The sequence below is a fragment of the Lissotriton vulgaris genome, chromosome 4_1 (genome assembly GCF_964263255.1).
Source record: "Lissotriton vulgaris chromosome 4_1, aLisVul1.2, whole genome shotgun sequence".
Lineage (NCBI taxonomy): Eukaryota > Metazoa > Chordata > Amphibia > Caudata > Salamandridae > Lissotriton > Lissotriton vulgaris.
In genome coordinates, this window is record NC_141691.1 from 651,395,296 (window position 1) to 651,423,118 (window position 27,823).

At 44.7% G+C, this 27,823-nt stretch overlaps 1 protein-coding gene across 1 annotated transcript in view; it reads left to right on the plus strand.

Annotated features, from left to right (window-relative positions):
- LOC147722380 (uncharacterized) overlaps positions 1 to 26,202 on the plus strand; it is a 58,975-nt gene extending 32,773 nt beyond the window's left edge. The window contains exons 2-3 of the mRNA XM_086967304.1: positions 17,702 to 17,849; positions 25,355 to 26,202. Coding sequence (XP_086823430.1) covers positions 17,702 to 17,849; positions 25,355 to 26,202 — 996 coding nt within the window. The remainder of the gene's footprint in view (positions 1 to 17,701; positions 17,850 to 25,354) is intronic.
- The last annotated feature ends 1,621 nt before the right edge of the window (positions 26,203 to 27,823 follow it).

A 27,823-nucleotide genomic window follows, 5' to 3' on the forward strand; every position in this document is an offset into this window, starting at 1 on the left:
GATGACAATCCCAATTAAATCTGAAATGACATTATTGATAACAATACTGTGTATGGCAGAGGCACGCGTTATAGTTATATTAAGGCGCAAGTTATAGTTAATTGAGACATATATAAAGGGGCAAATTACTGTGGTTTCATTAGTTTCAAATATTATGTTTTAACTCACTATAACTCCCTTTAACCTTTGATTTTGTTTTAGTGAATATACTTAGATAAATATGTGTGTGTGTGTGTATATATGTGCATACACGTATATATTTGGGTGTGTATATATATATATAGATATATGAATATATATATATTTAAAATTGCTAGTTACCTACTGGCAGTCGACAGTAGTTAGTTATAATTAGGGCATAGTTTCCATAGGAAGAGTGATGTATGTTTTGTCAATAACTTTAAAGTAGTTTGACGAATACTCACAAGATTTTAAAATGAACACAACGCTCACATCAGCTGCTGCCTTGAAAGGTTTGTGGTGATCTGCGAAGCAGGGCCGAGAAAAAGGAGGAGTCCCAAAATGAGTGTTCCTATGTTAATTCCCATAGTATCTTAAGACACGGCTACAGCCCGAACTGCTGCACAAAGATACACCAAATTTGGCAGTAAGGTAGATATTGGTCCAGAGAAGCGCCTTTTTTGGTTTGGTATAAATCTGTTCAGTGTTTGTGTAGTTATAAAAAGAAATTCAAAGTTGTATACATTGGGACAAGAAGGCTCCATGAACCCTCATGATCACATTATGAGATTTGATTGGCTGCCAACACTTCAAACCAGGAAGTGTTGGCAGCCATCTTTGGACTTGGCTTGAGCTAAGTCCCACAACAAAGGTAAAAGAAAAAGAGAAGGGAGCAGTGTAGGAATACTCTGGCCTCCTAGGCGTCTTGGGAAGGTTCAGAGGAACCCCGCCAGGGCAAATAAAATTACCAGAAAATTTTAGTGGGAGCCACGCTGGAGACACAGTCCCCGCATGGGGAAAAAAGAAGTGCAGGCTCCCGTGCTTCTCTAATATTAAGTCCCTAGTTGGGCCACATCCCAGGGTGATGCAGCCATAAATATGAAATAGAAATGGGGGTCTCGTGTACCCCTGTGCCCCAGAGACTGTCACCTCCCTGGGGCTATTGCAATATAAATTGGGGATCTTTGAGTACCCCCTTGCCCTAGGGACCACCACATCTCCGGGGCTATTTATTTTTGAAAAGGGGTCCTCATTGACCCCCCCCAGGCCCCGGGTACCACCACCTCCCAGGGCCAAATGTTATTGTTTAAAATGAGAAGGTGGCTGCACCGCCCCTCCTGTGCCATTATTGATCCCTGGCACTGCCACCTCCATGGGACAGGCCCTCCTACAACAAAGGAGGGGGCCAATGGCCAGCCTCCTGAAGCATGAGATGACTACCACCCGAAGGCCGGCTCCTGCTATTTCCGGGGGTGACCATTCCAGGACATAGCTGTTTTCTGTGGCTTGGCAAGTTACTTTAATATCTCCTGCAAAGCCACAGCAAACACTCTGCTTCCAGCAAGCGAGAGCAGTGACAAATGCTCTAGCTTGCTGGAAGCGAAGCATAAGTCTGTTTCCCTGCCCGCTGTCAAGAGAGCAGGGAAACAGATAAATTGCTTTGAGAAACAGGGAGCTGCATGTTTAGCAGCTCCCTGTGTCCTACAGCAATGCCAGCCCTGACAAGCGGCGGGGAGCCCAATGGGACCGCAGGAGCCTTGAGGCTTCCCCCTGTGGTCCCAATGTAAACTGGGTGCACTGGGGGCTCCCAGGACTAATGGCCAGGCCCTGGGGATGGGGTCCCCGTGGCCTAACTCGGCCCAATGAGGGGGCCACGCAGCCCCCTCCCCAGTTATCAATATAATATAAAAAAGGCTGGGCCCTGGGAGGTGGGGTCCCCTGGGCAAAATCAGCCTAAGAAGGGGGACCGCACAGCCACCCTCTCCCATTCCTAAATGGCCCGCCCAGTGGGGCGGCCCCCCTTCCCTGTTATCAATCTAATTTTTAAAAAAAAGGGTGGGCACTGGTGAAAGGTGTCCCTGGGGATGAAATCGGCTTGGGGTGGGGGCCACACAAGAACCCCACCACAATTTCTAAATATCCAGGTACCAGGGGATCGATCCCCGGAGCCTACATTAGCCTTGGAGGGGTGCTGCGCAGCCCCCTCCCCAGTTATTAATATATATTTTTTCAAGCTGGGTCCCAGGGCAAAATCCGCCGAGGGAGGGGTCCACACAGCCTCTGTCCCTATTTATAAATGGCCAGGCCCTGGGGAATGGGGTCACTGGGGCCAAAATCAGCCTAGGGAGGGAGGACACACATGCTCCCTCTCCTATTATAAATATAGTTCATAAAAGGTCAAGCCATTGCAGGTAGTTAAATATATGCGCTCTTCTTCATCTAATACATTTTGATTCACCATTTTTTAAATTTTGTTTTTTTATTTTGTCGATGCTTCTTGAATTTGCTTTGTTGGATTGATACCTAATCAATTGTAACATGTTTGACTTGAGAGTTGTTTTTTGTCTTCTTTTATTCAATATAATGATATTTCCCCCTTTATTTGCTAGGTTTATTTCAATTGAACCATCCTCCTGCAATTGTTTCAAGTCCGCTTTCTCTTTTGATGTTAAAATATTGACACATATGACATTTTGACTTCTGTAAATAGCTTGAGTAATCGCCTTATGAAATATGTCCACTTTATTCCCTGGTGGTGAACTAGAGTAATACAATGATTTTGTTTTTTCCCCACTTTCTCCTGCGCCCAATGAGAGGAGATCTTATTCAACATCTAATAATTCTTATGATGTCCTCTGCCATTAAGCTACTTCCAGTATTTCTTTTGGGGATTCCTGTATCTTTTATGTTCTTTCTGCATATATTTTTTACAATTTTATTTTCCAATGTATTTATAAATGTCTATTCTAGTTTGGGCCAGATCTATATGTGTTGTAGGGCAGAAGTTTAACAATTTTGTTAATAATGTTGCTTCTTTGTCTGTTTTTATTTACTTCAAAAAGTTTATCACATTCAATTCTTGTGGTTTTTCCAATTCTTTTTCTAGTTCTCTCAATTGTTTTTGTATTTCCTTTAATACATTTTTATATGTTTAATCAGAAAGACAACTAGGAACATTGAGGCCCCATTATGTGCACCCAATTCATGTAACAGTTCTCCACTGGCGTCTTGATGACTTGACATTAACGATATGTTGAGCCCCTCAGTTCTCTTTGTACTTCCATATATTTTTTATAACTTTATACCATCTCACCACTAATTTCCTTTTTTGAAAGACATTCCAAATGTCTTAATGTGCTTTTTTCATCCAGTGCTTTTTTTCCTGTACTGTTTCTCCTGTGTTTGCCAGTGCCTGATCAACCTCAAATATTTTTGCTATTTCTGCATTTCTTTTTGCCTTCCTTCTTTCCATTCTATACACTTTTGCTTTATCACTTTTATGACTTTTTGACAGAACTTTCCATGCCCCATAAATAAATATTGTTTTTTATAAGAAAATCATTTTCTCCTTTCTTGTTACTCAAAATAATTATATATTTCTCTCCTCGATTAACAACTGATTCACTTTGTATGCTCATGCTAATCTCAAACTACTGCTTTTCGCACATTGAATTGTTAACACAAAACAATATCAATTTGATCTTCCTTTCGAGTCTCGTCCCACAACCGACCAGTGGCAATTATAAGTTGGTATAACTTGTCCGCCCTTCTCTTACCTTCTTGGTTGTGACCGCAGTGACAGCAACCCTCTGGTCACAGTCCCCCGCATACATCACCGTCCGGTTTGCCCGAGCTCTCCTTCACATTCCTTTGTTGCAGCACAAAAAAGGGCGCAGCAACATCATATTTATACACCATTTTGATTTCTGATAGACGGGTATGTTGCAACCAGCAGTGTGTGTCAGGAGGCATGTTTGCAATGTGGTGGAGAAAGGGGGTGGCCTCTGAAGTCCTCTCATCAATCAGTAAAGTGTGACTTACTGGAGGTTACAGGAGGGCTTATTGGCAATCAAGGACCCTCGGCATCCAATGGAATTTCATCCCCCAACCAGCAGTGCACCAGGAGGCACGTTTGCAGAGTGATGGAGAGAGGGGGCGTTGCCTTAGACCTCTCAGCAATCTCGCTGTGTGAGACTTACTGGAGGAAGCAGTAGGGCTTTTTGGCCCCCAAGGACCTTCAGCATCCAAGCAAACATCATCCCTCTACCAGCAGTGTGCTAGAAGGCATGTTTGCAGAGTGGTAGAGAAGACCTCTCAGCAACTCCGCTGTGTGGGACTTACTGTAGATTAAAGGAGGGATTGTTGTCCTCCAAGGACCTTCTGGACCCAAGGGGACTTCATTCTACAATGAGCAGTGCACCAGGAGGTGCAATTACAGAGTGGAGGATAAAGGTGGCATGGCCTCCAAAGTCCTCTCAGCAATCCCAATGTTTGGGACTTACTAGAGGCAACAGGAGGCCTTGTTGGCCCAAAAGGAACCTTGACAGCCAAAGGAACTTCAATCCCCAACCAGCTGTGCACCAGGAGGAACGGTGCCTCCTGGTGCAGAGTGGTGGTAAAAGGGGGTGGGCCCCAGCAATTTGCTGTTTTTCTTCTACTTTTGTTTTAAGTAATTAGGAAAGGGGGCCTCATTGCCCCCTCTTCCCTGCACCATTTCTGGCCCCAGGAACCCCATACCCGGTGCCTGGACTTTTTCCCCCCCATCAATTACAGGGAGGTGGGCCGAACGGCCCCAGTCCCAGGCCAATTTCTGCCCCAGGCACCCTATCCCAGGGGCCCAGCCATTTCAAAGCCAGGTAAACTTTTTTTCTAAAAAAGAAGCCCCAGGGGGTGGCAGTCCCCTAGGCTGCAGGGGGGCAGTGTGCCCCCGCAAATTTAATTAATGAGAGCCCCGGGTGGTGGTAGTCTCTGGAGCTGGGGGGGCCTTAGAGACATGACATCACTGATGACATCACCAATTATATCACCCAGTATCTGTAAGTGTCTCAAGATGGCTGCCAGTACTTCCTGGTTTGAAGTATTGGCAGCCAATCAGATCTCAGGCATGAGATCAGGAGTGGTCATGGATCCACCACAGCCACTTTTGTACATCTGAGAACTCTTTTGCCAGATTTGATGTAATTCTGTACAGCAGTTCAGGCTGTTGCTATGTCTAAAGAATTATATGGCAATTAATAAGGAGAAAAAGCATTTTGGGAGCCACCCTTTTTCTCAGCCCTCACTTGACAGATCACCCAAAATTTTAAAGACAGCAGATGAAGTGACTGGAGTATTAGCTTTGAAATTTTCATGAGGATTTGTCAAACGACGCCAAAGTTATTGGCAAATGAAAAAACTTTCTTCCTATGGAAACTAGGTCTTAACTATGACTACCTACTGGTGACCGCCAGTAGGTAATTTATGTTTAGACTAAAAGTCTAAGCTTAACTTTATGAATCAGGCCCTGTCAGTGTGTGAGTATCTGAGTGGGACTTTCAGTGAGTGTGTGAATGTCTGAGTAGGTCTGTGAGTGGGTGCATGAATGTCTAAGTGGGTCTGTGAGTTTGTGCATTAGTGGGTTTGTGAGTGAGTAAATGAGCCTCTGTGAGTGAGTTCATGAGTCCATTATTTTTCCTCTTTCTGCTAGATTCAGAATTTTTTTATGGCTCTTTAGGCTGCCTTCTGACCTTTGTTCTGCCTCTTGTTGCCGGTTTGTTTCTATTTTGCTTCTTTCTGCTTATTTCTCACCTTAATTATAGCTCTTCCTGTTCGTTTCTCATCTTTATTTTTCTTCTTGCTGCTCATTTCTGATCTTTATTTTGCCTCTTTCTGCTCATTTCTAACTTTTATTTTGCCTCTTTCTGCTCCTTTCTGATCTCTATGTGTCCTCTTTCTGCTTGTTGCTGGCCTTTTTTTGCCTCTTCCTGCTCGTTTCTGATCTCTATTTTGCCCCTTTCTGCTCATTTATGACCTTTATTTTGCCTCTTTCTGCTCACTTCTGATCTCTATCCTGCCTCTTTCTTTTCATTCTGCCTGTTTCTCACCTTTATTCCACATCTTTTTGCATGTTGCTTAGCTTTATTCTCCATCTTTCTGCTTGTTTCTGACATCAAAAATAAACTTGCCATATTTGAGTGTGTGAAACAGGAAATATGCCACTGTTGCACACGATTAACTCTGTTACTGTACTATGTAATATTCAATCTACCAATGTGAAAAAAGGTTTGATAGGTATATAGTCCCAGATTTAGAAGGACTTGAATTGTCCTTGTGTCACAGAAGTGGACAGAAGGCGACACAAGTCCTTAAATGATATTTACTTGGCCACGCAAGTGGTGATTTGCACCGCCTTGCGTGACTGAGCTGCATTACATTTCGTTTCGTAGTGGTAGGTGTTCCATGGGTGGAGCACCGGTGTTTCTGTGCTTCTACCCATGAAATTTGAAGCAATACCAGATTTATTAATATTAGTCAATCTGGAATTGTGCCAAAATGGTATGTCTTCTGAGAATGGCATAACAAGTAGAAACATTTATATGATTTTTTAAATTTTAATAAAAAGAGGAAATTGTTTTGCTGCACAAAAATAATCCTGCATGAAATGCAGGCACCATTGCTCCATGGCACGATTGTGCTAGTGTTTTCATTTTTCCTCATATCACCAAAAGCTACTGCAATCCCAGGTGAACAACATGGCCCTGCCCTCACCACCTGATGCATGAAGAGTGGCCCGCCACACCAACCAAGGCTTTTATACCCGTATCATATTGATGCTCTGATGTAATCATGGTACTGCTCATTTTTCCAAATCCAGGACCTCACTCCACCTCAAAAAATCAAACAGATATTATCTGTTCTACCTTAGATACAGCCAAAGTCAATCCTACTAGTCCAATGTAATTCTCTAAGCCAATCTTTTCGATAAGGGGCTGAAGGATCTAACCAATCCAATCCAAAAATCTTTATTTCGGCCTTTTAGGCCATAAAAGAGACATACAAATACATACAACAGTATAAAAACATCATTGGAATGTACAAAAATACAAGTAACGAGACTTCTTATCCATTTTAAAATCGAATAGATAAAATACATAAAAAAGGGAACAGCACAATTCATTACATGAGAGTAAAATTGACATTATGGTAAGGACGTTTACAACGGAAGCCGTAAATAACAATAAGACAGTGGCAGAATATTCAATCTATGTTAGTTTATCCTTAATCAGCTTGGACCTCATACGCCACATGCCAAGGAGAAATTTGGAAACTGCAAATACAATATGGGGGGAAGAGTCAGATTTCAGTATTCTATAGGATGACAGACAGTTCCTTATAGCCATGTTCCTGCATAGGGGCACCAACCAATATTTCCTTGGGGATTTATAGGTGGGGCAGAAAAACAGAACATGGATTTCATCCTCATCGCACAGATTGCAGCCAGGGCATAACTTATCCCCCCCATTGGTCCATTTACTAGTAAAGGATTTGATTGGCAGGGAGCCAAACCGCCACTGTAAAAACAACTTCCTTGCCAAGGTTGGGTATATAAAATCCAAGAAAGTTTCAAACGTATATGAATTTTTGGATTGAGTAAAACAGTGAGTTAGGGTGCCAGTGCTAAGTGCAGTCATGTGAGATGTGAGATTTTGTTCCTTGTACACTTCCACTAGTCTTTTCCGGGGTACCTTGCTACAGCCTATTTCTGGAGTCACCCAAAGCTCGCTAAAACCAAGCCTAAACAATTCTTTTTTTACAAAGGCTAGCCAAGGTATCTTGTCATTGTGGTTCAGGTTCATGACATTTACCAGATCTTGCCTGTAGTGACTAAGCTCCTTTGTTGACCACAGTCTATGCCAAAATCTAATGGGTTTAGATTTGAGATCCTCTCTGATGGAAGGTAGACCCAGATCCAGACGTATGGGAAGTAGGGGAGTTGCAGTTGGGAGGGCCAGGAGACGCCTCATAAAGTTATTTTCAGCACTAACCAACTCAGTTGCCGCTTGGTGCCCCCATAGCTCGCTTCCATAAAGTGCGGCCGGTTTCGCTTGCACTTTATACATCTCAACTGCAGGAGCTATAGGTTTATATGTTGAGGTGTTGGTAACCTTTAAAATAGCCCCAGACAGTTGGGAAAGCCTTAATCGCGAGCTTGCAATCTGTGGGCCCCATAAGAGGTTCTCTTGAAGGGTTACACCCAAATACTGAAATGTTTTGACCCTCTCTAGGACCGTAGAATTTAAGGTTGGGTTGGGTCTAGTTGTAGAGGAGGGGTTAAAAATCATGTATTTGGTCTTCCCTGCGTTTATCTCAAGGCCATGCTGCCTACAGAAAAGATCGAAGCCATCAAGGATTCTCTGAATTCCCATGGGTGATTTGGAAAGCAGGAGGGTATCATCAGCAAACATAATCGCTGGTACCCTCCTGCCTGCCAAGACTGGGGCGTGATTATCCTCAACGTTAGCTAAGTGTGAGATGACGCTGTTCACATATAAACAGAAAAGAGTAGGGGCAAGGACACAGCCCTGCCTAACCCGGGAAACAGGAAACCTATTTGTCAATGCTCCGCCCCGTCCGCAGCGTACCTGAGCGAAGTTGCCCTGGTGAAGTCTAATTAAAGCCTGGAGTAAATTAGTGGGCACTCCTAACTCCTTCAGGACCTCCCAGAGTTTTCCTCACGGTACCAGATCGAACGCTGACTTCAGGTCCACGAACACCATGTACAATCTCCCGCCCTCGATGGTCACCGTTTTCCAAAAGAGGAGAACTAGGCGGAAGATTTGGTCCATGGTGGACGTATTTTTCCTGAAGCCAGCCTGGAGAGGACTTAGGATTTCATTATCCTCCATCCAGACCAACAGATGGTCCAGTAGGATTCGCGAGTAAATCTTCTGGGGGACATCTATCAGGCTGATCGGCCTGTAGTTGGATGGGAGCAGAGGACAGCCCTTCTTGAAGATAGGGACTATCTCTGCCCCCAGCCAAGTACAGGGGATCGCCATACCACGTGCAAGTGAGTTGAAGAGGATGTGGAGGTAAGGCGCCCAGATCTCTAAGTGGGACCTGAAAAGGTCACCAGGTAATTTATCAAGGCCAGGTGCCTTACCCAACCCTAAGCCATCAATTGCACTGGCCACTTCCCCTAACGTGAACTCCAGAGTGTCACCAGGAAGGGAGAGGAGTGTTGCAACAGTGGCATCAGTATTCTCATGGACATCTGCATAGAGTTTCCCGAAGTGATCTTCCCATATTTGTGCTGCTATATTGGGTTCTACTGCGGCTTTTGGTTCCCCTGAGCCAGTAGTAACCAAGGACCAAAATCTTCTTGAGTCCTTGGCTGTTAGAGCTGCAGAAACATCCTGCCATCTATCCCAGTCCCAGTCTGACCTCACACAAGCCATTGTGTCTTTGTACTGTCGCCGCAAAGCGGACACCCTGGTCCGGGGTTCCCCCTCTTTGACTGCAGTGATAAGGTCAGCTTTGGCCTTTCTGCACTCAGAGTTATACCAAGTAGATGTTCTGGTCTTGTGCTTGGACTTCGGCACCTCTGGGTAGAGGACCTCTCCCAATGCAGCCACTAACTCTTCGTGAATAGAAGGTAAGGATTCCTGCAAGGCCTGGGTACTGGGTAGACTAATTAGTTCTTCCAAGGCCTCAAATTTGGGCAGCACCAGATTATAGATTTTCCCCATATTTTCTTCCGATTTGGAGAAATTCTGCCATCTCACCCTACGCCTATTTGAAGTTAATACCAAATTTCCCCTTTCATCTCTTTCCTCTGGACGAGAGGGTCCTATAGGTTCGGGGAGATAGGCCAAGGAGAGGAGGAGGGCATTATGGTCACTATCAGTGCGAGGAATTATATAAAAGTCCTCCACCTTAGGCCAGAGGCTGGTGTCAACAAAAACATAGTCCAGTCGTGACTCATGATTGAGTCTATTGAAAGTGCACTTGGAGGGGGTATCTGAGGGAGTCCGTCCATTACAGGCTCTTAAGGCGAAATTAAGAGTTAAAGACATAATTTGGACCGCAAGTGGAGACCAGGATTTAGGATGAGGCGAGTGGCACACTGGTATGCCCCAGAAGTCGTCTTCTGCAGTAAGGGCCCCTTCCCTCAAGCCCTCTAGGGGCTCGAAGTGGCAATTAAAGTCACCGCCCATTACCACCTTGAAGTCTGCCGGCAGCTGGCCCAGAAAGGACACAAGATCTTCAAGTGTGGTGGACTCTGCCGTTGGTCCTACTGGGCGGGAATAAACATTTATTATTGCTAACGTTGGAGCCCCCTTCCAGTTTAGAAGGACACACTAGATGTCTTGGGAAGACGTAGGTAGAGATTCCGCTTTGCAGCCAATATGCGAAGCTATCCACACCGCCAAACCACCCGAGGGCCTCCCCTTGCCGTTCCAGGTGGCATGGATCTCAAATATGGCATAGCCAGTTTTGAGAACCGGCTCCCTCGCCCATGTCTCTTGAAAGAGGCAGATATCACTATTTGTTATAAGGGAATCCCATTCATCCGTGTGAATTTTGTTGGAAATACCTGCAACATTCCAAGATAGTACCCGCAGGGCACTAGAGGGAGTGTGCAGGATTAGTCCATGCCCCCCTGAGGTGTTTCTACCACTACAAACTTTTGGGATGGGAACCCCTTGTAAAGAGGGTGGACTAAAGTTAGATGTGACTGGAAGACTTGGGATCGTACCATGAGGGTCTGCTGACAATTGGCAAAGGGAGTTGGCACCGGGAGCGTGAGAATTTTCATTCAGTCCATTTGACGCTCTTTCTTCAGCAGAATAACCAGGAAGGGACCCCAGGCGTCAATCACAAGAGTCCAAGCCAGAAAGAGCTTCAAATCTGTTGTTAACTTCCAAAGGTGTAAATGGAAGCAAATGGTCCATCCCCCCTGAATGAGAAAAATGTTCCATACTCCTGTAATTAGTTCCATAGCCCCTTGGTGGGACATGTTCCCACCCAAGAACATTCTTTGGGATCATGGAACCTGGGTGTGAGGGGAGGTAATGGTTAGTTTGTTTTGGGCCATTAATCCCTATCGGGGGCATGGGGGGCCATGGGCATGACAGAGGAGCTACTAGGGCTCTAGGATAGAAATAAGTGAGGTCACACAGCATAATTGATTTGCCTAGGTTCCCCGGCATCCAACTCAGAATATGCCTAACAGCTTCAGGGTCCCTGAAGTTAATCACAATCAAGTCGCCCTCAATGTCTTTCTCCCGTCCCCCTAACCAGGAGAGTCGGCGCACATGCACTATGTCTCCATTAACATTCACCGGGAGAGGTCTATTTTTAGACAACCAGTACATGGTTTTGTTTTTAAGTTGCTCTGGGCCTTCTCGCTTATCGGGGTCTAGAGTGGGCACACCCGTAAGCACCACTACATAGGGTAGTGATTCTGGAGGAAGTTCAACCTGGGGGATCCTGCGTTTAGGTGCGTTGCTAGATGGTGCCCTCTCTCCCACCGGTTGGCTTGATCTTGCGGCGGTACTGCTTCCACCCTTCGAGTTGGTACCTTTCTTATTAGTGGCAACTGTAGAAGGAGTGGCGGAGGTTAAAGTGCCTTGAGGAATATGGGACAATGTTTTAGTAGGAGGGTTAGGCAAAGGGAAAGAGGCTGTTGTAGTGGTGGTAGAAATCGTATGGGCCTCCTTGGCTAGATTGTTAGATGTTGAATAGAGCATCTTGGAAGTAGAAGGTTTTGAGCTGTTAAGTGAACTGACTGCAGTCTGAACTATACTAGGTGTTATAGGGACCTTCTGATTGGCCGGTCTATTTAAAATAGCCTGTTCCAAGTTCCCTAACCGTTGTTCTATGGCCAATAATCTATCTACAATAGGGGAAGTAAGTGTCCTGAGCATTTTTGACTCTAAGGTAGGGGCAAGCGGAGGGGTCACCTCCGGAAATGCACATGGAGGGGTAGTAGTTAATATAGGGGGTGGTATTTCTTGTGCAGTCGCTGTAGAAGTAGTAGGTCTAATACCCACATCTGGTATAGAAACAGAGACTGCACCCCCCCCCTTTCCCCTTACCAAATTCAGAGTGACTAATTTTGCCCTTTTGTATAGTACCCCCCTTCCTCATCCTTTTTTTGGGCGGAGGGCCAGGGATTATCTGGGCCTCAGTCTTCCTCAATTGATTTTTAGCAGTAGTTTTTGCCATAGGGATGGGAGCTGGCATAAATTTCTGAGCTGCATCAGGATTGCAAGGTGGTAAGGGAGCGACAGTAGGCAAACTAGAGGGGTCCCCTGAGGAAAAGGGAGGTGTGGAAGTAATATCCCTTAAAAGTTCTGGGATTCCCTGGGATGTGAAGGGGTCCTCAGTAATGGGGACACCTCTGTACTGGGTACTAAAATATGCGGGGACATAACCAAGGGAGTTCTTGCCTTGTAACCCTCGATGGAGCGTCGACGCTCCACCCTTCTCTCTGCTAAGGCTTCTTCCCTTTCAATTTCTGAGATGGATTTCTTGAAATAGTTATCTAGAGTGCCCTTGTTAAGGTTAACCCCCGAAATCCCAGGTAAAGCCGTATCCATAATGGGAAGAGGAAACACAGCTATGAAGTTATACAAGGGTGACTATATCTAGAAATACTAAACCAGCAAAACTGAAACAACTATAGTAACACTTAAACAGTGTATACAAACAGTGGAAGTCACAGAGAGCCCGGGTCTAAGTAGGGAGCACGACTAAAGGGACAGGGCCCAGCCCAGCCTCTCCAGCCACCGAACGGCCACACAACGGCCCGGTCTTTGCCCGGTCTTCGCCCGCGCGCGTCCCGCGTGCGCGTGCGGAAGTTGGGCTAAGTAGGAGGAGGAGGGGGCGGGAAGAGGCCCAGGTGCGCGCGATTACCTGGCGCTAGCACCTTTCGTTGCCTCGCAGTCCCGCTCCCGCTGCCAAAGTCACTCCCTCAGCAGGTGGAAAGATCTGGCCTGGAATGCGGCGGCTGACTTGTGCAGGGTACCAAGATAAATTCCCTTTGGGCAGTTGCAGTGAAGAAATAGAGCACACGGGCTCAGGCACAGTTCTGCATTCGAGCGCTGACGGTGAAAACACAACGGAGCACACAGGCTCAAGGTGCAAGGGTCCCAAATCCGATAAGACAGCAGCAGTGTGTAGGGCTCCCCACGCTTCCAGCAGCAAGCACGACTGCGAGCGGCACCCGCGGAGCGGGGGCCGCGAGTCGTTAAGTGCTTGCAGGGAGGAGGGGGCGGGAAGAGGCCCAGGTGCGCGCCCTTACCTGGCGCTAGCACCTTTCGTTGCCTCGCAGTCCCGCTCCCGCTGCCAAAGTCACTCCCTCAGCAGGTGGAAAGATCTGGCCTGGAATGCGGCGGCTGACTCGTGCAGGGTACCAAGATAAATTCCCTTTGGGCAGTTGCAGTGAAGAAATAGAGCACACGGGCTCAGGCACAGTTCTGCATTCGAGCGCTGACGGTGAAAACACAACGGAGCACACAGGCTCAAGGTGCAAGGGTCCCAAATCCGGTAAGACAGCAGCAGTGTGTAGGGCTCCCCACGCTTCCAGCAGCAAGCACGACTGCGAGCGGCTCCCGCGGAGCGGGGGCCGCGAGTCGTTAAGTGCTTGCAGGGAGGAGGGGGCGGGAAGAGGCCCAGGTGCGCGCGATTACCTGGCGCTAGCACCTTTCGATCTAACCTGCATCCTGCCCAACAGACGGTGCAACTCCATATCAGTTCCAATCAACACCAAAACAGGACTGAACACAATTCTGAAACTAAAGATGTCGGCAGTAGTGTTGCTCATATTATTCCAGAACCTGTTGATCATGGGCAAGGTAGCAAACATATGCTCACAATTCACTCCAGGTAGACTATATCTTTTACATCTTGATGTCATGGCTCACACAAATCTTGCTATCTTCTGAGCAATCCAGTATAGCCTAAAATAGTGAAGACATGATTCTTTTTTAGATTGATTGGCGTAACTGCAGAGTATAGCAGTGTTAAAGGGCATTGCCATGCATTGATGAGCACAGAATCTGGGGTCATTCCCTTACAAGTCCCATAGGGTACCCCAAGCTTTCATCCTCAGTCTCCAAGAGCTTTCTATACCATAAAGTGACCTCCTTCCTCATGGGCTGCATATCTTTCAAAAGTGCTTCAACCTCCCAAACACCACCGGCCTCCAAATTAGCACTCCCATACCAGGATAAAAGCTGGACATATTTGAATCTAAAGAGAGAACCTCCAGTCTTTGCCTTAAGTGCCTCCCAAGGTAAAAGCCTTTGCACCCTAAAGAGATCCCACCAGCATGCAATCCCAGCCTCCCTAAGGGTGACTCAGAGCATCCATCAAACACTGTAGTACCTGGAGAATCCCACACTGGAAGAAAATAAGAATAATACTGGATACCCAAAGTCTTCCTGACCTTGTACCAAACGTTGAGTGCAGCCTTCAACCCCCTCAGGCTGACCTTTTTGATAGATTTAAGGGCTCCAAATTTATAAAGAAAGCCCATGGGTCCCAGTCCTGCCACCATTTGTGATACTATCCGTCCCTAGTTTGAGCAATACGGTGTCCCACGCAATGTCCTGCAGTTCTTAAATTGGAAAACCATGCAGTAAAGATTTAAATCCGTAATGCCAGTCCCCCTTTCATCAACCTCCACCTCCTCAAAAAAACAAACATGCGCGTCTATGCTGGTGTTAGGCACCATATGGTGCACCACCACAAAGAGGGGTCATCTTAGTAGATATCCAACACTTTTGCTCTCTTTGAATCTGACCCAAAATGTGGTTTTGCAAATGTTGAATTTAATAATACAGCTGACTATTTTATTAAAAGGAACTTGTTTTTATATATACTTCATTCCACAATTTTGAACTTCTAAGCATATTTAATAACTATTAGACATTTTACGAGGATTCAATGTATCGATCTCAGAAAGATGGAAGGCTGAGTTGTTGTTGATATGGTTAAAATCATGGCCAGCAGATCGCAGTGGATGGCACCAGAAAACAATTTACTCGCCAGCTGGAATATACGCAGTGCGAAAAACCTTCATGTTTCTGAAAATACAATATTTGTAGGACGAGTTACTTCCCCAGGTGAAGAAACAAAATTAAATTCAATACCTTAGTATATACTGTTTTAAATCCATTGAGCTCAGCAGATATCACAATCATTATCGTTTCACGAGAAGAGTAAGTATTGTGTAAATATATTAAACGTTTAGCCTAATGTTGATTATAATGGGATACAAACATATGTTGTATATGACTTGCATATGTGTCATCTGCTCGTGTTCAAATTTGGGAACAACACATTCCAAGCAATGTTTTTATATACAAAAGACGTGAGACAGCGCTTCGTCATCTGCATTCTTTCACAGCGACTTTCCTGCTTTCTACAGTCATCAAAAATCGGCAGTGTTTCTATAAAGTAATTTGCATATAGATTGAAAAGTGGAGTCAAAATGCATTTCCGTCTAACTTCATGGAGAGAGAGGAATTTCATAGGTACTTTGAGCCTTCCATCTTAACACTGGTCTCATTCTATGGACCTGAAGATGTAGAACCTGTTTACAATAGGTCGCCCAATGAATCAGCAAATAACCGGAAAGAGCCTGAACAGAACAAAAAAAGTTCTAATGCACTACCACCTTCAAGGGCAAAGCGTGGTCTCCTTTGGTTTTCAGCTTCCTCCGGGCATATCATCAACGAACAGCGATAAATATTGCAGAGCGTGCTTAGCGTGAATTTGTTTAACACCGGCTATCGCCGGATTTGATCTCCAAGATATTGCGTTATTTACAATGCTTATCTCCAAGGCGATGAAAAATCCGGCGATAGCACTAAAATGCAGGTTTATCGCTGTGAATCCAGCGATAAACCTGCATCGATAGGGGAATCCTTAGTGATAGGGAGATGTGGATTTAGCCGTGCAATCCACCTTCCATGTCAAAGATAGTCAAGTTAGGATTTTCACAGACGGAAAATACCGGCGATAACCGAGGTTAGCGCAGCTTTTAAAATCGCTATATGTGTCCTGGGCGGGCTTGTAAATACAGCGAAGGACAGATAGCGATATTTTTAATGTTGTTTTGCTAGGGAAAGCCTACTTTGCATCTCATTAGAGATGCGATGCAAGGCGTAAGGAAAACCGGTGCTAAGACAAGGAAACACGCACTAGGGTTTCCTTGCTAATACTGCGATGCGATTATCGACGTTTTTCGGCCGAAAACGGCCGCTAAAGCGGCGATAATAGGCTTGATAATATGCCCCCAAGGTATTTATGATCAGCAATTCTATAATGTAATTGGATGGACGTAAATGCTATTGTTCAACACTATCAACATTATCAGTGCATATTCAGTATTGAGATTTCTTCTGTATGATATCTCCAAACACATCCTCGCTTTGTGTATTACTATATAACAAAAGACACATTTGCAAAGACAATATAGCTGGCATATGATGTGAGTGAAGGTGCTTCTCCGGTGCGTTTGCGGATGTGTTGATGGGTGCTTGAGTAATTGTGAGGTTGGAGTCAATGTTTGGAAGAGTGGATAAATGAGTGACTGCACGAATGGGTGAATAAGACAGTAAGTGCATTGATAGAAGGATGATTGCATGGAGGGATTAATGATAAGTGAATATGTTGATATAAAGTTGCATGAAAGACAAGCACATCTGTGGATGAATTGGTGAGTGAATGCATGGACCGATGAGTAAGAGAGATCGTAGATGAAAGACTGAGTGGTGATTCTGAGAAATGTTGGCATATCCTGAATAAGGACTGCCATCACTAAAGTAAGATGGAAGGGGCATCTATTCCTCAGCCTGTTAAATATTTGTTTAAATGACCACTCACAGCTACTCTTACAAAGAACAGAAGATACATGCAAATACATCTCCATAATATGCCAAGAAATGCCACTGTGATGCCAGAGCCAGCATTATGCCACAATTAGGTACCATCATAGCATTGACACTAGGCCCAGGATTATGTCAATGGTGGTTACCATCAAGCAAAGAATTACCACCATTAGTCCAGGCCCAGCAATAAGCTGGGTATTGAGCTGGGTACTGTTAGGCCATGCAGTTCTCTCTACTGTTCTTGGGATTTTACGCTTCACTGTGCACCTCAGGAGAGAATGAGTCAAAGCTGTTGCACCCCTAAGTGAAGAGAATATGTGGAGAGACACAGAGGTAAGATGGATTCCTTCAGTGTTAGTGGTGAAAAGGGGAACACAAACTGGTGCCAAGATGTCTAACCCACGAAATAAGTAGAATGTAGCTGCTGTACTAGCAACATTTGAACAGAGCCATGGACAAGTACCTCGATTTTTTAATCTTGGTATGGAGTCACTAGGAGTCTTTAATGGACAGCATGGCATTTTTGCACCAGGAAGAATCATAATCCATAGTTTATTCTTCAGCTCAGTTCACATCAGAACATTAACACCAAGGGCTATCCGATGAGTAGCAAAGAAGAAGAGATATAATGTTGGAGTACTTCCTTTGGCTACATTAGTGAATGGATGTTAATGCATTTTCCGAGGGTGGGCCCCTTCAGGATAGAAGACCTGCTTCTCGTGGGTGAGAGCTTCAATATCCACTTGATAAGGTTCGGGCGTTTTCTCACATCCATAACAAAGTAACGTATCTAGCAGCCTCCTTTACAAAGGAAAAAGAAAGCTTTTCTTCTGCAGTCATATTTTACGCTGTTCCAGCCTGCCCACGTTCTAGGAATTGAGCCCTTAAAAATTCAACTTCGAGAGAGCTCCGATGACTTTCCATGTGGGCTAGACAGAGGTTTACATTGCTTTGCTTTTTCTACCAGGAAGTTCATTGGGAGCCGAATGCTTACCTCCATGAAAGGTAAGCCTTTCTCACAGTGTCCAAGAGAAAATAAACTCCATCCCTGTTAATCCCAAAATCATAAACACTAGATCAAACCTCAGTATCGTTCTGTAATAGCCCAGTGGCATGAAGCAACCTTTCTGTTGCAATAAGTATGATACCTGCCCTTCTTGCGCGCAAGAGGCAACTACATACATGCATTCCACATATTTCCGCAGGCTTTCTTAAGAACCTGCTCAAATGTTGAGTAAAGAAGTTTACAAAATGCAAGCCATGTTTATTCTATTTTGCTATTTTATGAATTTATGTTTTAAGTTTTTAGGTTGCAATTTTGTATGTTTTAATGTTAATAGGTGCATCAAGGTATGTGTCTAGCTTTAGAAAACTGTACAATAAATAATGCAATTGTTAAAGAAATCGTTTTGGTATTTCTATAGCTATACGAGATTGATGCATTTCCATAATGCTCGTTTTTGGATACATAATTGTTTTCAACGGTTAGAGGATCTATACGAAATTGTGGTTTTCCCATGGAAAACTCCAGCAAGCAGACAAGTGAAATTTAATAAAAATGTAATCTGCCGTGATCATTCATTGCACCTCCTCAACCAGTACAGTTTTGCTTCATTGTTAAAATTGCTGTTTTATCCTTTAAACAACATACCTTTACCTAGAATTCAAGACTGAAAAGTTTGACTAGCTAACATAACATTTGATGGAATCGCTTGTCAATGCACTAATCAGTACTGCTTTAAAATTTAAGTGACTTTCAATATATCCTATACTTTTTATTGCCTATAAAAATTATTCTGCGCTTTGTTCACCTGCAACATGCAAGCAGTGCTGTTAGTATTTGGGCTGGGTCAAATTCTTTAGCTTAATTCTTTAACACCATAAAATCACATATGTAGGTACAACGCATTCTTTTACAACACATTGGTAAGTATAGTATGGTAAGTGTTTGTTAGAACTTTTATATTATGGATGTTGAAAAATGCAAGTTATATTTATTTACGAAACATAAAAATGTATTTACAGTTCATTATTTGTATATCTTAATATTGTTATTAAAGAGTCAATATGTTTGTTAATAATAACAATTTATTTTGGGAATAGTTATTTATGAGTAAATTAATACTCAGGTATTATTATGAATGCTACTGTTGTAATTAATATGGAAACATTTTTAGAAATATGTTTATTATTATAGTATAAACAATTAATATCCACATATTAACCCGTTCCGTGCTCCCGTTGGCCGCTGGCCAAACGGAGCACTACCTCGCTGGTACTGCCGTCGGCCAACGGCTGACGGAGCCCCGCCCACTCAATAGAAGGCCCACACAGTGGCGGAAAAACCGCTGTGGTTAAGGCATTAATTTCTTTGGTAAATATATTATTTTTAGGGAAATATTTTTTATTTTTATTTTAAGGTGCAGGATAAAGTGTTTAGTAAATTATTATTCAGGTATTAATAATAATGCTACTGTTGTAATTAATATAGAAATATTTGTAGGAATATTTTTATTATTCTAGTATAAAAAAATAATATACAGATATTAATTTTGTTGGTAAATATATTATTTTTAGGGAAATAATTTTTATTTTTATTTTAAGGTGTAGGCTAAAGTTTTTAGTAAATTAATACTCAGGTATTAACAATAATCCTTCTCTTATAATTAATATGGATATATTTTACAAACATCTTTTATGAATTATAATATAACAAATACCCAGGTAATAATTATGTAGGTAAATATTTAATTTTAATGTTAAAAATTAATTAATTTGTTATATAGTTTATTTTAAACATTTTATTCAGTCATATTCAGGTTTAAATTATTTTTGAAAAGTATTTGTAATGTAAAAAGTTATTATTGTTAAAAGAAAATTGTGAGTTAAAAATATATATCTTACAATGTAAAGTATATGTTATTAATTAATACAAATATATAAAAAAAATATATATATTTTAATATTTACATAAGACCAATTAATTTTTCAGTTTTCATTTAGAATAAACATTAATAAAGAAATAGTAAACAGGTAACTTTTTATTCACATTTTTTTATTGTTAATTTAACTTTTTTAGAATAGTTGTAATACATTCAGAAAAAATATAAACAAATCAAGTATATATTAATATATTTTATAAAAATATTTTTGCATTTTATTAAGTATAGAAACATTTTATAATACATTATTTAATACGTTTCTCACACTTTTCCATTGTTTTCAATGAGAGAAATTGTCCTTTAATCATTTTTACTGAAATATAAAACGTCGATGTGTAGATGTGAGTTTCATCATTACAGAGATCGTCGCTGGAAAGAACAGAAGCAAGGGAGATTTGCTTTAAGGTAAGATACATTTACGTTATTAAAATACATAGTGTAGTTGTATTGTTTGTTGTAAGGAGAGAGGAAGGAGGTATATTTAGTTAGTAAATGTTTTTTACGTGTGTTTGATGTGTTTCACAAGTTGATTTCCGCCATTACATGTTGCAGTAGTTGGCCCACATCAGGACTTATTTTTTTCTAGAATACCTTTGGTTAGTTAAGTACTTGATGTTATATATATTAAGTACTTTAATTTAACAAAAGTTTTTGTAAATGTGTGCTTTTTTTGTTTAGCGGTAGGTTGTTTAATGTTAAAAAAAACATACTTTTCGGGATTGTTTTCTTGGGTTTCCTTATTTTGGATTTTGAAGGATTTCAAAAATTAGTTGGATTTGTATTACCTTTGGATTGCATCATTGGATTTTTTTATTTAAAAAAAAACAACATTTTGGGGGATTTTTTTATTGGGTGCTTATGATAACTGCACTGGATTTTAGTGTGCATATTAATATCTTTTTCATCGGGTAATAGCTTTTTCACATGGATTATCTGTTATTTACTTGGATTAAAGAATAAAAGGACTCTTGGTGGAGTAATGGATGGTACGTAAGTCCAAGAGTTGAAGATAGAAGATGTGTGAAGGAGGTATGAATACCCAACTTCAATTTTTAAAATTAATATTTGTTGATTATGGCCAATTGAATTAGAAGGAGTTGTTTTAGGGTAAAACAGACAAGTAAAAATTATGGGGGTCATTAGGATGTCGGGCGGAAAACCACCCGACCGCCATGGAGGCAGAAATCAACTGCCCGCCTGCACGGCGGAAACACCGGCGGCCACATTAGGATCAACCGCCACAAAAGACCGACCGCGGCGGTAGAGGGCCAACCAAAGCCGTCCGACGCGGGCGGTGATGGCCAAAAATCGACTGTGGTGGTCGGAAAAGCTGCATAAAAGCTACAACCCGCCGCAAGGACAGCGGACACACCGCACGGGAAATTATGAAAACCCGGAGGGTGTCGCGGTCGGAACTGCTGTTACCGACCGCCGCGGTCCCACACAGGAGTGAATGGGAAAAATAGCGGAAGAGCTGCAGCATAAACACCGCAGCGGACGGGACATGAAAAACATGGTAGATGATGCCAAAACACCGCAGTGATGCCAAACAATGCACAAATAAAATCAGCCATAACCCCCAAATACATAACACACATACAAATAAAACAAACAAAGCTAAAATTAAAATTAAAACCCTGGACAACTCCCACAACACACCTGGCACCCAAAATCCACTTGGATGCACCCACACAGCTGAGTATAAAGCCACTCCTACACAAACCACAATACTTTGCAACACTCCAGATCAGAAGGCCATACCCCACATCTAACAAGAGAGGCAAAAGAGCAAAGCACACACACACTCCCAGCACCACCCTTACACCAGCACAAATAATCCCACAGCTCACAACACACCTCACACCTCAACACCATACCCCTGCACCCACACCCCTTCACCCACAAACACCTCAACCACCACACACCATGACAACACAAAAAATGCCAAAATTTACCGAGAATGAGTTGACAGTCATGGTCAATGAGATTGTAAGAGTAGAATAGAATAGAAACTGTTCTTATATAGCGCATGGCTACCCGGGAGTATCCCAGCGCTTGGAACATAGAGAGGTGGAGAAAGTAGAGATTTTTATCTTAGGGGAAAAGCCATGTCTTTTGTTTCTTGCGGAACGTGAGGAGATTGGTTTCTTGACGAAGGGAGAGAGGCAGGGAATTCCACAGTTTCAATGCATTGTAGGAGAAAAGATGGCCTCCGGAGCGAGACTTCCTGATTCTGGGCACTTCTGCCAAGCAGAGGTCGTTGGAGCGTAGACTCATGTGCGATTTATAGGGTTTAATAAGGTTGGTAAGAATGGGGGGTCCTTTGTCCTGAAGATTTTTATGGGCCATGCAAAGGGACTTAAAATGTATACGTTCCTTTATGGGTAGCCAATGAAGTGTTCTTAATGCTGGTTTGGCTGAGGTGCGATTGTTCGTACCAGTCATCAGTCTGGCCGCTGAATTCTGAACCACCTGGAGCTTGTGAATAACCAAAGTCGGGGCTCCCAGGTAGATGGCATTGCCATAATCGAGCCTAGATAAAATCGAGGCTTGGACTAGGATTATTCTGGCCTTCTCAGGTAACTGGGGAAGAATTTTCCGTATAGATTTTAACAGACCGAAGCAGGTGGCCGCTGTTTTCCTGGCTTGGACTTTGCACGAGAGCTCCTGGTCTAGCCAGAGTCAAAGACTCTTGATTTCACTTTTTGGAATCGGTCCTGGGCCCATGCAAGGTGGCCATAGGGTGGATGCATTAAAAGTTGCCTGCTTGTCTAATAACATGAGTTCAGTTTTCTCACCGTTAAGCTTGAGTTGGGACTGACTCATGCAGTTGGCGACTTCTTCCAAACAGGCCCTTAAGCTCGTGGGGGACAGTTCTGCTTGGTTGAGAGAGACCAGGAGCTGAGTGTCGTCGGCGTAGCTAACCAATTGAATCCCATAAGGAGCCATAATCTCCGCCAACGGAGACATGTACACATTAAAAAGCATGGGGCTCAGGGAGGAGCCCTGAGGAACCCCACACTGCAGTGGTAAAGGCGATGAGTGAGAATCCCCTTCGAACACCCTGAAGTATCTTTCCTGCAGGAACGATTCCAACCAGGCCAGGGCCTTTCCTGAGACTCCAAGTTTGTTTAGACGAGTTAGAAGGATACAGTGATTCACCGTATCAAAGGCCGCACTGAGGTCTAGGAGGATGATGGCCACTTCACCTCCCGCGTCCAGGATCCTCCTAGACTCCTCGACCACTTTTACGAGTGCCGTCTCCGTCCCTTGTCCAGGGCGGAAACCTGTCTGCGAGGAGTGGAGGAGATTGAAAGTTTCCAGAAAGGAGGACAGTTGGCGGTTTACAAATCTTTCCGCCACTTTGCTGATGCCCGGGAGGAGAGATATAGGACGAAAATTAGATAGATCTCCAGGATCAAGGTTAGGTTTTTTTATTAGCGGTTTGACCATGGCCAGTTTCCAGTCCCGTGGGACTATGCCAGCTTTGATCGAGTAGTTGACCAGGTTGATAATGGGTGAGAGGATGGCTGGCAGGGCAGCTTTTAAGATATTCATTGGGGCAGGGTCCAGTGGCGAGCCGCTTTTTATTGATTTATGAAGAGGGAGAAGCAGTTTCTCAGTAAGGAGAGTGAAGGATGACAGCTTGGGAGCATTATTTATTTACAGGAGATCTTTCAGACTGCAAGGATGAGTCAGAAGTAGGACTAGGAGGAAGGAACAAGAGTATTGTTTGACTTTTGGTGTGAAAGAAGGTTGCTAGTTCTTCACAGCGGGATCCCGTTGCATCTGGGACAGAGGGGGGATCTGGGGCCTTCAAGAGGGATTTGACAATCCGAAAAATCTCTTTAGGTGCATTAGAGGTGTAGGTGATTTTCTCTGCATAAAAAGCAGTCTTAGCTGCCTTTAGAGCGGATTTGTAGGCATTGATAGAGGCCCTGAATTTGATTTTTTTCTGCACTGAAGTCTTCCCTCCAGTGTCTTTCCTCTCGTTTGCACCTCTGCTTGAGTTTACGGAGTTTGGGGCCAAACCAGGGGTGATTGGTTGATCCAAACTTTTGCACTTTGGATTTCCTGGGAAGCACTATGTCTAAAGAGTGTTCGATCCACTGATTAAAATCTACACTGGCCATTGTGAGTAGAGCCACAACTGTTTGATAGCCTGGTCCAACTGATACCATTAGCCACAAGGACACAAATGTGGGAAAGGGTAGTCCAAAGGGTGAATGCAGTAGGGACCACCCCAAGATCCAAGAAGGAGATCATGAAGCGGTGGCATGATCTCAAGAGGGTTGTCAAGGAGCATAGGAGTAAGAACAGGACACTGTCGAACGTGACTAGCAGTGGCCCTCCCATCCCACCGAAAACATTCACACCATGGGAGGAGAAGGTGCTTGCCATACTGCTCCCTGAGAGTCTCACAGGAGTAGCCGGGGGAGGGGAGGCTGGTAAGTACAAACAAATGCCAAACAACACACTGAGAACTACTTCCTTGCTATACCTAAACACCATTACACTGTCCACCCTCACACAACAGGTAGCGAGCCATCTTGCTTAGGAGGCCAGAATGAGGGAGGGAGGCCTGCACTACCACTCCCACTATGCCCCCTGTTCCACAGCTGAGCTGGATACAGGCCTCACCACCCAGAAGCATTTTTTAGCCATTGCACTGTTCCCTTCAGCTAACAGGTAGGTAGCAATATTTCTTGTGATGTCTGTCTGTTGGAGGGAGGCCTGCACTACCACTCCCACCATGCCCCCTGTCCCACAGCTGATCAGGATACAGGCCTCCCCACCCAGGAGCATGTGTCAGCCATTGCACAGTTCAACAAACAGACTTACAGATTGGCATCCATCTTGTATTGGAGCACAGTTTGGGGGTGGGAGGCCCTCAATCACCACTCCCAGCATGCCCCCTGTCCCACAGCTGAGCAGGATACAGGCCTCCCCACCCAGGAGCATGTGTCAGCCATTGCACAGTTCAACAAACAGACTTACAGGTCTGTATCCATCTTGTATTGGAGCACAGTTTGGGGGTGGGAGGCCCTAAATCACCACTCCCACCATGCCCCCTGTCCCACACTCCAGCAGCATGGAGGCCTCCCCCACCCAGGAGCAAGTGTCAGCCATTGCACAGTTCAACAAACAGACTTACAGGTCGGTATCCATCTTGTATTGGAGCACAGTTTGGGGGTGGGAGGCCCTCAATCACCACTCCCAGCATGCCCCCTGTCCCACAGCTGAGCTGGATACAGGCCTCCCCACCCAGAAGCATGTGTCAGCCACTGTTCACCCTCATATAATCGGTAGGTAGCTATCTTAACTCTTCCTGATGTGTGTGTGGGAGACCTGCATCCTGAAACGCAGCAACAATTGCATGCAATGCATTGACATCCAACATGTATGAGTAAATGATGTTCCTGTGCACCATGAAATTATACACAGTGTTGCCATGAATTGTACTACTGGTTACTTCATATTTGTGTAGTGTACAGACAGTCGTTTATACGCAGCTGACACAATACTTGCACAGTGCCCAACACTGACCATTCCCCATACATTCCACAGGTGATGAAGAACTCACTGCTGAGGACCACACCAACGACCAGCAGAGCCAGTCTCCACCCCCGGCACATGGACTCTCAGATGTGGACTCCCAGGACAGTCTGGACGATGAGCTCCAGCCCGGCCCATCTGGTGTGCCACAGACCCAGAGGTCACAGGCCCCTATCCTCCCCACCACCACGTCTGCTGCAACAACAGCGCAGCAGACCCTTGCTGTCATGGCCTCTGCCTCCACCGCAGCCACCACCGTCACCACCGCCACCGCCACTACCACTACCACTAGTACTACCAGTACCACCTGCAGCACCCTCCCTGTCCCAGGGGATGACCAGCCCACAGCAACTACTGTGGAGGGCAGGGAGAGAGTGCATGTACCGACATTGGCAAGGCAAGAGGTCAGTGGCAGAAGAGCAGGTGGGAGGGCCAGGGCCACCACCAGACCTCGGGAGGAGTGGACACCATCCCTGGACCACTTCACCAGAGTAGTGGAGGCATTCCAAGAGGTCCAGGGACAAAGTGGCCAGTCGGATGAACTGTTAAGGGAGCTCATCCTGCTGATGAGGTCCATCGACAACCGCCTTGGACAGATGGTGGACCTCATGGGCCAGCAAGTGGCGTTTCAGAGGGACAGGCCTGTGTCCCAACCACCACCTCCGTCCCGTCCTGTTGTGCCGCAGGATGACAGTGCACCATCCTCCCCTGCGCCAACAGAGAGGGATGAGTCCCCTGATGCCGCTGGCCATTCAGCAGGCCCCCCACCGTTAAAAAGTCCTAGGGGGCGTCCAAAGAAGAGCCTGGGAGTTTCTGGAGGCAAAGCACCTGCCACACGCCAGCCACGGAGCCAGACGTGATGACAAACCTGTTCCCTACTGCATTGACTGTTTGGACTGTCTTTACCCACATTTCCTTGGCAATGTCACCTGTCTGTTGGACTGGGTCACCACATCCATGTGGACTCTACTCATGCATCTCAGCGAACAGGACAGTCAACTCACTACTCATTGCCCACTGTCATGTAAATATTCCCGCACAAATCGCATGTCCACTGTCAAAATAAAATACCTGATGCACCAGATTATGTGCTGTATCGTTTTTAGTGCAATATTTACAATGTAGACAATGTCCATGATGTGTCCAAATGATGTACAGTATGTAGTGCAGGATTCGTCTGTAGAACCTAGGGAGACACAACAGAACAACAGTCACTGGTCTCATTGTGCCATCACATACAGAACACTACATAAAACATACACAAGACACTACAGGCATACTAGACAATTTGCTGCAGGTGTGAACAAATAGGGTCCAGCATACGTTCAGATATGGAACGCCAATGTCACTTTTACCAGACACAGGTGACTGAACGTGTGCCTGTCTGTTACATCCGCGCATAGCCCTTCACAACAACAGCAACCACACCACACAATGTACACGTTGTACCTCGTCACCCACCTTCAAGTGAAGTAGCGTTCGATGAGCTGCTGGCGCAGGTCTACTCCTTCATCCTCTCCACTGTCCTCATTACTAGACTCAGGTCCTTGAGCAGGTGGTGGCCTTGGTTCCTCACCATGGTCCAGGAGCAGAGGGATCCCCTTGTGGATGGCCAGGTTGTGCAGCATACAGCATGCCAAAACTATCTTGCATACCTTCCCAGGCGAGTATGCCAGTGCACCTCCTGTCCTGTCAAGGCAGCGGAATCTAGACTTCAGCAGGCCAAAAGTCAGTTCGATTACCCCTCGGGTCCTGCCATGGGCGTCATTGTAGCGGATGTCAGCCGGGGTCCTGGGATTCCTGAGGGGGCTCAACAGCCATGGCTTACCGGGATATGCTGAGTCACCTGTGAATGACAAACACCCATTGCAATGTTGCACAGCCAGAATGCCGTAGGATAGTGACGGCGAGGCTGCAGGTGGGGCTCCAATAGATCACACAGGATCTTCAGTGTTGGTCTGTCCAGGTGGAATTTCCTAATTAATGCTTTATTCTCCGTGTCCTCCAGCACTGTCAGGTGACGTAGGAGATTTGGCCTCCTCCTAGTTAAGAAGTAAAAAAGAAAATGTCGGTGACAACCATCATGAGATGGCCACAGCACATACCATCAATGATGTAATGCAAAAAGATCGACTGCCTGAGAGATGCATGGCACACCAGGTTACATGGCTGGCATTTTGATACACACAGAGGGCACACCTCTCCACTGTCAATACACAAGTGCCACAAACACATCAGAGACTGTGAAAGCGCACATACTGCAGATCACAATTCACATGTGCAGGCAAGGTGCAGCAACATCGGCCAATGTTATGAAAATTACCATGTCTGTATCACACCCATCTGCTGTACCTGTCACACCTCAATGCATCATCTTAACTCTGCACACATCCATCAACACAATGATCACAGTATCAGGAAAACGTTCACTTGTGTGCATGGCCTGTTGTGAATGCACCAGTCTTATACGATACAATGCAG